The sequence below is a fragment of the Corvus moneduloides genome, chromosome 1 (genome assembly GCF_009650955.1).
Source record: "Corvus moneduloides isolate bCorMon1 chromosome 1, bCorMon1.pri, whole genome shotgun sequence".
In the NCBI taxonomy this organism is placed as follows: domain Eukaryota; kingdom Metazoa; phylum Chordata; class Aves; order Passeriformes; family Corvidae; genus Corvus; species Corvus moneduloides.
The window spans coordinates 164,342,754-164,356,621 of NC_045476.1; the positions used below are offsets into that span (position 1 = coordinate 164,342,754).

At 48.1% G+C, this 13,868-nt stretch overlaps 1 protein-coding gene across 12 annotated transcripts in view; it reads left to right on the forward strand.

Moving 5' to 3' along the window:
* Positions 1-13,868, forward strand: part of ADGRB1 (adhesion G protein-coupled receptor B1) — a 283,514-nt gene that overhangs the window by 234,540 nt on the left and 35,106 nt on the right. For all 12 annotated transcript variants that reach the window (XM_032134553.1, XM_032134548.1, XM_032134575.1 and 9 more), the window contains 2 exons: positions 4,460-4,526; positions 8,197-8,282. In XM_032134553.1, coding sequence (XP_031990444.1) covers positions 4,460-4,526; positions 8,197-8,282 — 153 coding nt within the window. The remainder of the gene's footprint in view (positions 1-4,459; positions 4,527-8,196; positions 8,283-13,868) is intronic.

The window sequence follows — 13,868 nt, forward strand, 5'->3', positions numbered from 1 at the left end:
GCATTTTAAAACACGAAACAAATATTGCTGTGGGCCCAGCTGGGCAGGGTGCCCCGACAGACCACATTGCATTCACACTTATTCCTGTTTTCCTGCTCAAAGAGGCCTAAAAGCTCTGTTGCATTGATGTGTGGGGAGCCCTTGGTTTTCCCTCTCCTCCAGAGTGAAGTCAGCACTGCACAGCAGCAACTTCAGAGCTGAACTCTGAAACTTGAGGTTTAGCTTGGATATGAGGAAGGAATTCTTCCCTGTGAGGGTGGGGAGGCCCTGGCACAGGTTGCCCAGAGAAGCTGTGGCTGCCCCATCCCTGGAAGTGTCCAAGGCCAGGTTGGATGGGGCTTGGAGCTGCCTGGAATAGTGGGAGGTGTCCCTGCCCATGGCAGGGGGTTGGCACCAGGTGATCTTGAAGGTCCTTTCAGCCCAGTTTTGTCTCCAGTGTGTAATGGGCACTCACAGGGCATTTCAAATGGGCACTGCAGACTTTCAAGGCCCAATGTTTCCATTGTGCAGAAGGAAGGAAAAGCTTTAATCACAGCACGTGCCTCCCTGAGAAGGAGGGGACAAGAGGTGACAAGATAAACCACAAGGGACTACCCAGAGTCTTTTAAAGCACTTTCCAACCCTGCAGCTTCTGGGTCCCAAGAGCAGTGCATGAGCAGTGCATGAGCTCCCGTGGTAGAGGTGGACATTAAGTCAAAGCAGGGCTGATATTTAGGTGAGCACAGAATTTACCACTCAACAGCAGGTTTTTTTCTCATCCCACTCACAGTGGTAAAAAACGCTGGCATCCAACTACGGGACAAGGTGACGAGGGCATTTTGGGGACAGCTGCAGGTGTTGAAGGGATTGCAGCGCTAATCTCGGTGTTAAAGACTCTCAGGGCAAAGCTGGTGGAGGGGGCAGGGTGTGAAATGTGTGATGTGTCGTGAGGCTGGACCAACCTCAGCGGAGCAACCTCCAGCAGGGTGTTCAGCCTGGAACCTCAGCAGGATTTCACCCGGTTTGGTCCTGTCTTTTTATTGTGCGTGGGATGAAGTTTTTCTCTAACAGTAAAAACACAACTGAGCAGCAGGACGAGGCTCTGTCCCACCAAGAATTGTCCCATCAAAGGCTTGGCCATGTCCCCAAGCTCTAATGCAGAGAGATCAGAGCCAGTGCTGAGTTTAGGGAGCTTGTAGTATATTTAATATTTACCATTTAGCTGGCCAGAGTGGTCCACTGAGTCGTAAGATGAGGAGGGAGAGAGAGGTTCAGATTAAAAATTGAAAATATGCTGCAGGATTTGGGGTGTGTCTGTGTTGTGCTGTGAGTCGTGATTCCCAGCAGCCACTCACTCAAGCTTTATTACTTAGTACTTAGGACACTCCAACTCTCCAGCTGTCACGAGGGTAGGAGAGGATTTCTCCCTTTTCTTGCCTGAACTGCATTTGAAAGGACATTTTGCAGCTTTTTGGAGCATGCTGCGGTGGAGTAGAAGCTGCACTTCCAGTCTCAAAGAATGTCTGAGGGGTACCAGAGGTTTAAAGGACCTGCCACTGATCACCTCCTTAGATTTAGGCTGAGTGCCTGAATAATAACTCTCCTTTTAGCCGGTGCTCCAGGGACTGCCTCTGGACCTCTAAAGCTTCACAACCAACCTCCTAAAGCTTGAAGTGAATAATTGAGGTTGTGCCACTGGTGCTGGGAGCTTGCATCCTTCCCCACAAGAGAGCCCATCAAAAGTTTTCTGAGAGCACAGCAGATTTCTCAGGGTCCTGGAGTGTCACTGCATTTTGTGACCCACAGGTATCTCAGCAGCTTCTGGGTTAATCTCTGGATAAATACTGCCCTGATTCCCAGCTGTAATCTCAGTTATTCAAAATATTATATTGGGGCTGCCTGATTTTACAGAGGATTGAGGTGAGAGCTGTTGCTGGCAGGGCTGGGCAGTGTGAAAAAGGGCTCAGTGGAAGCAAACCCTTCCCAGGAGCAGGACAAAAGCCACCACCTCCCATCTGTGCTGTGGCAGAGTCACAAAAGGATCAGATGTTTCGCAAAAAAAAGGTTCTTTTTGTGCTGAACACAAGAGCTGCTGTCAGTCGAGGAAACACTGCTTAGGAATTGTTAAACCATTCGCTTTCCTCCCTTCCAGTGATAATTTTATTTTTAAAAAATCACTGAAGAGATCCCTCGGAAAGTATAAAGGAACCTCTTAGCGAAATGCAAATATTTCTGTGCCTCGTAGGCACGAGGCTAAAAGCATCTCCACTAGACTGGGGGTTGCTGTCAGTTCTGTTTCTTGGATATTCCTTCACCCTTTCCTTTCCCTTGCTGGCAGCCAGCACCTCTGACAGCCTTGGAAAATGCTTTGATGAAGTGCTGTGGCAGGGAGGTCAGGCAGTCAGAAGGGATCAGGGCCAGTGCTCGCTGATGTGTGATCTCACCGTCACAGTTCCTGGTGCTCCCAGGGACCGCACAGGAATGAGAACCCTCTTTGCACCAAGTCCTCATCACTAATTGCGGTGCAAGACTGTCAGATTTCTTCATCTGACCCACCAGTTGGAAGAGACACTGAAAAACATCTCAAAAATCAGGATAGAGTGTTGGATAAAAAGGCTGGGACAAGGACTGGGATTTGGGAGCCCTCCTCTTGCATTTAGGGAGACCTCCAATTACTACAGAGCTCCAAAGCTTCAATTTTATTCCCTCCCTCCTCAGCTGATTATTCATTTTATTATTACAGCTCTCAGACAGCTTGTGGCAGAGCAACTTGCTATCAGGAAGAAATCAAAATTGATTAAATTAGCACATTACAGGTTTAATTTAGACATAAACATGATTCAGACCTTGGAGAAAACCAGAATATCCTACTATTAATTCTCAGTTTGAAATACTTCCCTTTTTTGGGGGTGCCTTTCCAGAAACATTCCATGGTTTTGGGGTGAAAAAAACCCCATTTTTTTCAACTCAGAATTAGTAAAAAAACATATGAGGCTGATCAACAAAACTGAAATATTTCCAAGAAAGCTTTTTTTTTTCCCCCTGGGAGCATCAGCTTGCTCCTGATGCAGAATGAAGGCATCTTGCTGAGGGCAAGGCAAGTGAATTACTGCAGGGTGAGCTGAGTTAAGAGCTTGGAGAAAGTCCCCTCTCCTTTGTGGTTTCCTGCCTTCTCCTGTGCTGAGTGCACGGTCATTTCCTGCTGAAACAGGATTACTCCATCCCACATTTTCTCCAGGGTTCTGCCCTGTCAAAGCATGCAAACTTTCCCAGGGGCTGCTGACACAGTGTAAATTCCCATCCTCTTCTGGCCCTGGAGTGCCTAATTTGTGTGTCCATGCCCTGAATTGCTGGATTCCCACCAAAAAAATATGGGAATTTCAGCTCCAGTGCTGCTGTGGATGGTCATGGCTGTCACAGAGCCTCACATTTGTTTGGTCCAACCACCTGCACAAGCAGGAACACCTGGAGGTGGCTGTGCCCAGGTGGCTTTTGAATGTCTTCAAGGACGAAGATTTCACAAGTGCTCTGCTCATCTTTTGGCAGGACTCAGTCCCTCTCACAGGGAAAAAAAGTGTTTCCTTCCTGACTTCACAGTCAAACCTGAAAAACAAAGAATCACAGAATGGTTTGGTTTGGAAGGGACCTTCAAGGTCATCTCGTTCCACCCCCTGCCATGGGCAGGGACACCTTCCACAATCCCAGGTTGCTCCAAGCCCCATCCAGCCTGGCCTTGGACACTTCCAGGGCCTCAACCAAGAGGTCTCAAATGAGCTCCCTCAGTTTGAGAAGGCACCAGGCAGTTCAGGAGCCCAAATTCCACATCTGGTCAGTGCAGAAGGGAGGTGTCCTTCTCAGGTTACATGGTGTGAGGGAGAAGGAACAAGCTGGTTTCCAGAAGAGGCACCACACACCACATTCAGCTCATTTTTTAAGGAATTTGACTCAGGGAATGCTGTGAATTCCCACCTCACTGCTGTGTTGTTAAATTTCCCCATGGGGACAATCTCAGAAGGAGGGAAGAAATGTCCTGCACCCCTGGACCTGAGCCCCTGGCAGACACAGGGGTCAGCAAATAAGAAGGGACAATTTCCACTCTTTCTGTTCTTTCTCCTGAGTAAGTAGGACAAGAGCATCGTCTTGCCAGCAAAACACTCCAGCTGCTTCCAGGACCTGGTCTGAAACAGAGCACTCTCCTTCATTTTGCATGAATTCCCCTGTCAAATGCCATCCTGCGGGCAGCTCCCCGGGCAGAGGAGCTTTTATGCAAGTTCAGGAGAAATGGGAAGCAAAACTTGCTTGATTTAAAGTCTGAGTTGGTTTTTTGTTTTTTTGGTTTTTTTGGTTTGTTTTTTTTTTTTTTTTTGCCATTGGGTGTCACCTCCCAGGCTGAACTCTGCAGGCAAAGGGAAGAAGCCAATGTGTGCCTCTTGGGGACATTTGCCACTGGGTGACTTTCTGTTCTCTCTTCATTTTCCAGCTGCTGGCTGTCGTTAGAGGGAGGACTCCTCTATGCCTTCGTGGGACCGGCAGCTGCTGTCGTTTTGGTATTTGAGCTTGTCTGAAAGCTTTTTTTTTTTTCCCTCTATATCTTATAGCAATTTCCTTGTTCATTCAACCCAAGAATGCCCCTCTTTATTTCCACTCGTGTTTTGAGGAGCTTTCTCCTTCAGGAATAACGAGCAAAGCCAGCAGTTTGGGATGGGGTTGATTCTGAAATGTAATTTGCCTCAGCTCTCAGCTTTCCACCTCTGTTCTCACTGGAGCCCCCTAACAGCTGATTCATGCTTTACTTTGGTTTTGCTCTGTCTGGATGGAAGTGCAGGATGATGGTGGAAAACTCTGACATTGACTCCTTCAGAAAATGCTGTTCCTGCTGGTTTTCAGGCCAGGCTGTGCCCTCACAGCCAGCTTTTATTCCTGGTCCATCCCAGGCCAGTGCATGTGAGCAGCGTCCTTGTTTGCAGGTGAAATCCAGATCTTCAAGTCAGTGCTGAGGGGGTCCCTTCTGACCCTAAACATGTCACGTTGGCTTTGAATTCGAAGAGATGGCAAGGCTAAAGTGAATATTCCTGAACTCCAGCTCCTGCATGGTGGGACTCTGTTCTCCTGTCCCACCACCCCTGGCTCCAACACAGCCCCAACACCAACCTTGGTCAGTTATTATTTGAGTTTAAACTGTCACTCAAGAGGTGACATTCCTTCCCTGCTGCTGAAGCCTCACTGGCCATGAGAAGCCTCAGGGCTGAAAGAATCTGAGAACTGCTGCTCCTCCAGGAAACCCCTCCTGCAGCAATTTCCCATGGGTTTAAAGCCATATTTGAGCCCCAACGGCTTCTTGCAGTTTCTCTGCAGCCCAGTGTTTTATCCAGTGGAGGAGCTTCATGCCCTCTGAGGCTCCAGAGCCCTGGAGATTCCCACAGGAATGGGGTTGTTGACACTCACAGTTCCTTCTTCAGTTCAGGCTTTTGTTTCGTGCAGTGCCTGGGGGATGAAATGCCCCGCAGCAGGAGTTTACAGGAGAATAACTCCACAAAAGCTCAGGCTGCTTCTATTCTCAGTGCTGTCACTGCACATCAAACCACCTTGGTGCCATCGTTTCATCTCAGTGACAAAGAGAAAAGCCAGCAGTGGCCCCTCCTCTGCAGGAAATCAAAACTGGTGTGAGCTGAGGTCTTTCATGTGGGGTTGTGACACAGTGATTCGGAGGGAGGAAGCTTTGGTAGTGCCCAGAGTCACTCCGCTGCCTCAAAGCACCTTGCTTTTGTTGTGCCAACAACAAGGGACATGATCCTTCTCTTTTTCCTTAGCACTTTTAATGCATGAGGAAGACACAGGAGCCCGCTTCCATTTGGCAGCTTAGTTTTCCCTCACCATCAAGCTGAGGAAATGAAATGTCCTCGCAGAGGGGTCAACACATGCAAATAGTGGTTCCTGCAGCTGATATGGGGAAGTGGTGAATCATCTCTGGGGGTGTCTGGCCCTGATCAGCAGCAAGAGAGAGGCTACACACCTCGTTCAGACTCCCTGACTCATTCCTGGCCAAGGTGACACATGAATGTTGCCCTGGTAGAGACACCAAAGAGCTTGGGGAAGGAGAAGGAGAAGCATGGAAAGCCTTTTTATAAATGGGAGCCTGCAAATGGATGAGCTCAGTTATAATACCCCAGAGGTGGTTGGCCTGCCGCTTCAGCAATATTCACACCCCGCACTCAGGCCACTGACACTGAACAGCTGCAGGTTTTAAGGATTAAGGGTTGACCTTTGTTCTTAAAAATCCTCATCTACCTCAAACACAGAGCTGTTGGAAGCAGTTTTGCTCGCCCAGCTCATGTGGAGCAGCCTGGTGATAGTTGTGTGCAGGCTGAAGGCAGGGAGAGGGTCGTGGGATGAAGTCAAGGCAGAGTCATCAGTGGTCAGGTAGTGGATATCTCCAGGAATCTGAGATTTTGGGCTTTGCTTCTGGATGTTACCTCAGAGATAAAGAAGTAAAGCTACTTTTCAAGTTATTAGAAGAATACCCATGTTGTATCCCTGACCTAGTAAAGAAGTGGAGCCAGGATCAGAGCAGGATGTTGATCGTGGTGATCAATGGACTGGATTGATTGATTGATTTCTTTATTAAAACCAGTGCAGAATTGCTCTTTGTCATCTCCCCTGCTCCATAGGAATGAGGATGCACACTTGGGCCAGCCCTAGGAGAGATCCAGCCACGGTTCAACCCCATCTCTCCTCCTGCCTGGCTGCACCTTAAGAAAAAACCTCTTTTGCCCTCACCAACCTCCTCCACTGTGAAGGATCAGTGATTTAAAAGTGCTTTCCAAGCTAATAATCAGGCTTTGATTTCCTGATGATCCTTGGCTGTGTCACTGTGCCTGACTTGCCAATGTTGTTTCTCTAAATCAATACCACGGTGAACTCTAGAAATGGTCTTGCAGCTGTCCACAGACCCAGCAGCTGATGCACACAAAAATAACCACAATTTCTGAGATTTTCCATGGATTCCCAGCTGTGGACTCCACGTCAGTGAGCTGGTGAGACCAGCAGAAAGGCTGATCATTGTTTCAAGGATGATTTAGGCAATTAGGCAGAGGCTTGGTCCCTTCTTTTGGGTCAGGTGACTCTTAGGACCACCTCTGAAGGATCTCTTAAACTCACGAACACGTAAAGTCACATGAATTTATCTCTGGATTTGGCCTTAAAACATTTCCCTGCAAGCCCCACATGCAAAGCAGCATCAACCACAGGGTTCTATCACCACCAGCTGCTCCACTGACAGTGAAACCAGGAGAATGTCACCTTTTTCCACCATCAGTGCCAGGCCTGCACGCAGGGGGTGGTGCTCTGTGTCACTAACGTGTCGCTGAGGTTCGGATGGGGTTTGTAAAGCAGATGCAGCTGGCAGCAGTGGATGCAGTTGGAAAGGCCCAGGGAGGAGTTTGGGGTCACTCTGCAGGACCTCAGCTCTGTCCAGCCTGTGTTTCACTGTGGATTTTTATTTTTGATTGACACAGACATCCCTGCTCTCACCCTGAGGAAAACAGACAAAAGGACTGCATGGAATTGTTTTGCCCACTGATTTTTTTGGGAAGTCTCTGTGCTGTGCCATCTGCAATATCTCCCAAGACATCCCACCTGAGCAGCTGATGTTTCTACCTGCTCCAGTGCCCCTCCATCTCTTACTTTGGGAGCAGCAGTGGTGTTTCACCAGGAAAGAGCTGTGACATCTTGTCTGCATTCTCTTAATGTTGCTGCTGTGGCAGCACAGGCTCCAGAAAGTGCTTTGGGAAGCAGCTGGTGTCAGCCCACTGCTGTCCTCTGTCCTGGCCACTTTGTTTGGATTAGCCCAAAAAATTGTTGTTGTGCCTGGAGTTTGCCTTGCTGGACCTCAAGCAAAGTTGGGCTTCAAGCAGCCCTGCAGCAATCTGAGAAATTCCCAGTCTCTCCTGCTCCATGGTTAAGGGTTGGACTTGGTGATCTTGGGGAGCTTTTCCAATCTTAATGATTCTCCAACCTCTTGGGTGTGCTGCCAGCTGCATTCTGCTCTCCTGAAGTCACTGATGCACGGCCAGGGGAGGTGGGACAGGGGGGACAGGGGACACCAGGGGTGGTGGCCTGCAGAAGTGTGACCCGGCTGTGGGAGGAACCCTTCTGTGCCACCGAGTTTGACCTGACCCACTTGAAAACAAAACTTGTGTGTTGTTTCTCTTTTGACAGGTGAACATGGTTATTGGCATTCTGGTTTTTAACAAACTTGTATCCAAAGATGGAATAACAGATAAGAAACTGAAGGAACGGGCAGGGTATGCCTTATCAATACATCTAAGTAAAGAGTGAAAATAAAACCCAAAAATACCCAAGGTTGTGATCAATAACCAGGCAAGAGGTGAAAAAAGAGGTTGGGGATGCAAACAAAAAATGCAAAACCATATTTAAACAAAATAAAAGAAAAAAACACACTTGATTTAATCTCTTTGCCCTGTCCTTCAGTGCAGCAGGACACAAAATCCGTGAAGCAGCCCTGTGCTGCTGTGGAGGAATGATAAAAGTTCATCTCTTTGTTAAAATGGCTTCAGCCCAGGCTGATGCATCCTCCCAGAAACGAGGGAGAGCAAAGTGACTCTTGTCACTAACTCCTAGAGACAGCGGCTGGAGCAGGGAGAGACTCAGCACTGCTGAGTGTGGCACATGGCAAGAGCTGGGTGACAGAGGGGCCGTGTCTGAAGGCTGGCAGGTGTCCCAGGGACAGCAAAGGTGTGTGATGGAAGGGAAGGGTTCTGGAGGTCTAGCAGAGAAGAGCTCAGCAGATGGATGCAGTAGGAGAGGTGAGTTAAGAACCTTCACTGCGAGAAGAAATTCTGCCGCCACCTGAGGTTCTCTATCTTCTCCACAGCCTCCATTCCCAAATCCAGAGGGTTTGTGTTACCTGCTCTCCTTTGGAGTATAAATTAAAGAGCTGACTCCACATTTCTTTCCACCCTGGTGTCTCCCAGGGGTTGGGCTGGGGCAGCAGCTCCCGGGCAGGGCTCTCTCTTGGGTTACTCCCAAACTGTTGGCAGCAGCCGTTTTGCCATCCAGCAGGATGAGAGCCTCTCCCTTCATTTCTAGGAACGAGCCTGCAGCCTGCTCAGATTTTATCCCTGAGCTGTGCCCTGCTGCAAGCAAGGGATGGAAACAGCAGGCTGACGCTCTGAGTCACATCAGATGCACAGGTCGGCCTGGCTGATGTGTGTTATTTCCCCCTGCCTTTCCTGGCTTGTTGCAGTTAGAGAAGCTCTGTCCTTACCTGCTGCTGGGAGAGGCAGCAATCTGTGCTCCCCTGTGTCCACTGAAGGAATTTGATTTATCACTGTGGGTAACAGCTGTGTTCTGGAAGGAAGAAGTTGTTTACAAAGAAATGAGGAGAGCAAGAGATGTTCTGGTTCCTCTGTGTGGCCATGGGCAGAGTCTGAAACCTTTGGAGGCTGGTGGAGAAAGCACTGGATATATGGATATATTCTGTCTGTAAAAGTGGAGGGAGAAGGTCTCCACTGAGTCTCAGAGGATAATATGGATGAGGTTCAATGTTCCTGGCATTGTACTATGGAGTAGTTGTGTGGAAATGTTTTTTAATTGAATGGTAGAGGCAAAACCCAGGGTAGAGGCAAATTCTTATCCAGCACCTCAAATCCTGGGGTCAGTTTTGGGCCCTGCACTCCAGGAAAGACCTTGAGGGGCTGGAGCCTGTCCAGAGAAGGGAATAGAGCTGGGGAAGGGTCTGGAGCACCAGAGCAGCTGAGGGAGCTGGGGGGCCTCAATCTGGAGAAAAGGAGGCTCAGGTGAGACCTCATCACTCTCTCCAACGCCCTGAAATAGGGAGTGGTGAGGTGAGGATGAGGACCAGAATCTACTCTCAGGTAACAAGGGACAGGACAAGGGGAAATGGCCTCAAGTTGCACCAGGGAAGGTTCAGATTGGATATGAGGGAAAATTTCATCACTGAAAGGATGACCAGGCTTTTGAACAGGCTGCCCAGGGAAGTGGTGGAGTCACCATTTCTGGAAGTGTTCAAAAAATGAGTGGACCTGGCACTTTGTGACAGAGTTTAGTGGCCATGGAGGGGTTTGGTCAAAGGTTGGACTCGATCTTGGAGGTCTTTCCCAACCTTAACAATTCTGTGAGAAACACAGGGACCTGTTCCGGCTCATGTTTTATCAGCAGTGTTGTCATGGCCAAGAAATGTGGTCCCTGGGTGCAGCAAAGGGGAATTTTGGTGCCTGAGCAGTACCATGGCCATGATAATGAGGAGATTTGGACGATCAGAGATATCAGCTGCTGCTGGGTTGAAAAATACGTGAAGAAGTGACCTTGATGCATTGCTTTGAGCAGCTGCTACCAAGCAAGTGCTTCATTCTGAATGATGCCTTCTTGACAAAGAGAGAACTCAAGAAAACACCCAGGCTGCCAGGCAGGGTCTGGAGCAGGATAATTGCACTTGAAAGTCAGCGCTGCCATAAAATGGTTTATTGGATTAGCAAAGCAGCGAGTCACTGCCTCTCAGTCTCTCCCTCTCTAATCCAAACATGGAGTGACCTTATTTAATACACAGCAGCTGGTTATTGATCACACTCAGAGTTGGGCTTTAAAAACAAAACCTGCGAGGCAACAAAACAAACAAACAAAAAAGTCATTTTTCTGATGTTCTTTGTTTTTTCTTTCTTTTCTCCTTTTTCCCCCTTCTTTCGTGTCTGTGTGTGTGTGTGCAGCACTTTTAAGCCTTCTCTGTGCTCAGTGGTTTTGTTCTCCCTTCCCAAGTGTCCCTGCTGAGAGTGTGGGAGCACTTTTGAGAGTCCTGGTGCCCCTTTCCCTTTAGTTCTCCGCTTCTGGCCTGGGCTTGGGAACCGTGTTGGAAGGTAGATTTGAAGAAAATCAGAATGAGTAACGGCCTTGGAGATGTCTGGATCTGAGGAGATGGTCTAAAGAAATGTTGTGTTTCCTTTAGCAGAGGCAAGAAGTATGGTTCAGTGCTGCAAAAACAATTTCTAAAGAGGGTGAAAAAAAAATATCCCCAAAAATAGGGAAAAAAAGAGCTGTTGGATATTAAGAGGAGCCCAGCACACATGCCACAGATCGGTTGTCACAAATTCATCAGTGCCAGCAGTTCTCATGAAATAATACCTGAGACACAATAATTCTGCCCCTGTAGTTAGCAGTGGAAATTGCTGTGATTATTGTTGTCACATCTGTCAGAAAATGAGGATTTTCTAATAGCAGTGACTTTACAGGTGGATCACAAAACCAGGCTGTAGAGAATGGGGTGCAAATACCTGGAGAGCTGGAGAAAGGCCACAACTGCCCCAAAACCCATCTGGAAATGGGAAAAAACCATCCCAGCAGAATTGGTCTCTGGTGGCCACCAGTGTTTGAGCTCTGTTGAAGGGAGTGCTCCCAAAAAATGAATATTTTAGTGTCAGGAGCCTTTAAAATGAATTTTAAATGTATTCAGCCAGCGTTTATTCCAGCAGCATTTGTGTGCTCACGCAGGCAGGGAGGAAGAATGAGACCATAGGGGATATTTTAGGCTAATTTTAGCTGAGTTTAATCTCTCTGGGCTTCCTCTGCGACTCCTGGGGAGACACAGGAGCCCTGTCCCCCCTTGAGGACCTTTCCTTTTATCTCTGTTGGTCACAGAGACCACCCAAGAAGAGTTTTCCCCACAACCTTGTGTGAAATAATTGCTGTGCAATAGTCACAATGTCCTGATGGGGTGGAACAGAGCTGCACTGTCAGAGCACAGAGAGAAGAGAGTGATTGGGAAGATGATAACTCCATTAATGTAGGAGGGATTGGGATTGCCCTTCCTCTGGGAATGCTTCCTGCTGGAAGCAGCGCTCCTGCTCTTCGGGCTCTGGATGGTGGAAAGCACTGCTCAATATAAGGTAGCAAAGTCCAGGCTCCAGTGAACACACCAGATGAGCCCATGAGCTGTTTGTGGATGTTTAGGAAGCAGAAAAAGCTAAATTGAATGAAGGCATTATTCACTGTGATTATTTCATTAGCTCCCCTTTCATATGCACAGGCGCCAATCTAAACCTGCTACGGAAATTCAATATATTAACAACCTCATGCCCCCAACCAGAATGAATTAGGAGATAAATGGATCCACATCTGTGCCCACTGCTTGCAACTTTCTGCATAAACACACACAACAGCAGCTACAGTTGTGTGTTACAGTGGTCTTTTGGCCAGTTCTCTGTGATTCAGTGTCATTCATGTTTTTTCTGGTGCAGTTTTCCATCAAATTCCTCAAGTCAATCTACTTTTTTCTTTTTGCTGCCTATCTCTGCCTCTCTCTGTCTCTCTGCTTATCTGTTCTTTGTGGCTTATAGATTTGGGGATAAGATTTTTTTTTTTTTTTTTTTAAAGGGTCATGCACCTAGTGCCTCTCCAGACCCACTTTAGCTTTGGTTCAGCCATTGTCCTCACAGGATTTACACCATCCTTCCTGGAAAGTATTTATTTATGGACACAGGAGCTAGTTTCCTCTGTGTCTGAAAGCTTCTGTGGGATGCCTTAGTTATTAATCTGGACGTGAATGATGACTTATGTCACTGTAATTAATGAAAAGACCAATCAATAGCCACTTGACAGCGGGCCACTGGGTCCACTGCTGCTGCTGTGTTGGTGCTCATCAGGATGTCTTTTTGCAGTGAGACTGAACAGAGAGCCACCAAAGCTAAGAAGTGATCTCTCTCCCAGGCAGGGCAGGGCCGTAAAACCCCTCCTGGTCAGGGCAAACATCCCTCAGCAGCATCCCCACCACGCCCCAGGGATGACAGACCCGCTGTCCTCTGGCAGGGATTTCATGTATTCTCTGATGCTAGGCACTGCAGGAGGGTCTGGGGGATGTTTTACAGACTCCTTCCCGTTTTCCAGGCCAGATCTGCTGTGGATGTGGATCTGTGCAAACCAGGGAGTGCACACAACCAGCAGATTCTGGGAAGAAACGGGGCCAGTGCCAAGCTAATGTGGCTCCTGGGCTCTGGAAGAAGAGCTGAATGGGTGGGTTCCCACACATCAGCTGCTAAAAATCCCCGGGACGTGCTTTAGCAGATCCCCTCATTCCAGCAGCCCTCAGTGGACTGGTTCTGTGGTTGGTCCCATCCGGAAAAAATGGGAGTGACAGTCGGAAATAATTCTCAGCGTTCATCCCAAAGATGTTTTCAGGTGGGAATAATTCTCAGCGTTCATCCCAAAGATGTTTTTAGCTCCAGACCAGGATCTGAGAGAAGGAATGTCTCAGAAGCAGTCAGGTTCCTTTCAGGGCAGGTTGGGGGTCTGAGGAAACACCCAAGCTCAGGATTAACTTCAGGACATGAAAGAGTCTCATCCTTCATCAGGGATGAAGCAACCAAAGAGTGGCCTCTGTCCTGGTCTCACCAGCTCCCAATCAGAGAAAATAAGTGAAAATATCCCTTTGATTGCTTTAGGACAGAAGATAAGCAGGCACAGCCCCCACAGCCCTACTTCTTGCCTTCTACTGCACAACCCTGCCACCTTTTTTGTTTTGGAGCAAAAAGGCCAGGAGGGAAAAGAGCAATTTCTCAAAAAAAAAAAAAAAAAAAACAAAAAACCAAAAAACACAAACAAAAAGAAGGAGGTGGAGACTGGGAGAGCAGGGTTCTCTTCCATGGGTGCCAGAGACAGACACCCTGAATCTGGCAAAATGTTCACCAACACAGTTCCACCCTCTCCAGTGGCACCAACAAGTCTCTGAGTTGTCCATTCCCCCCATTCCCCGCATCTGGAGTGGTACAGATGAGAGAGTTTTTAATTCCTGCCTGTCTTTCATTTCTCTTCCCAAACTGGGTATGGTTGGTTGGTTCCCTTTTCTCCTTCTTCCCTTTTTT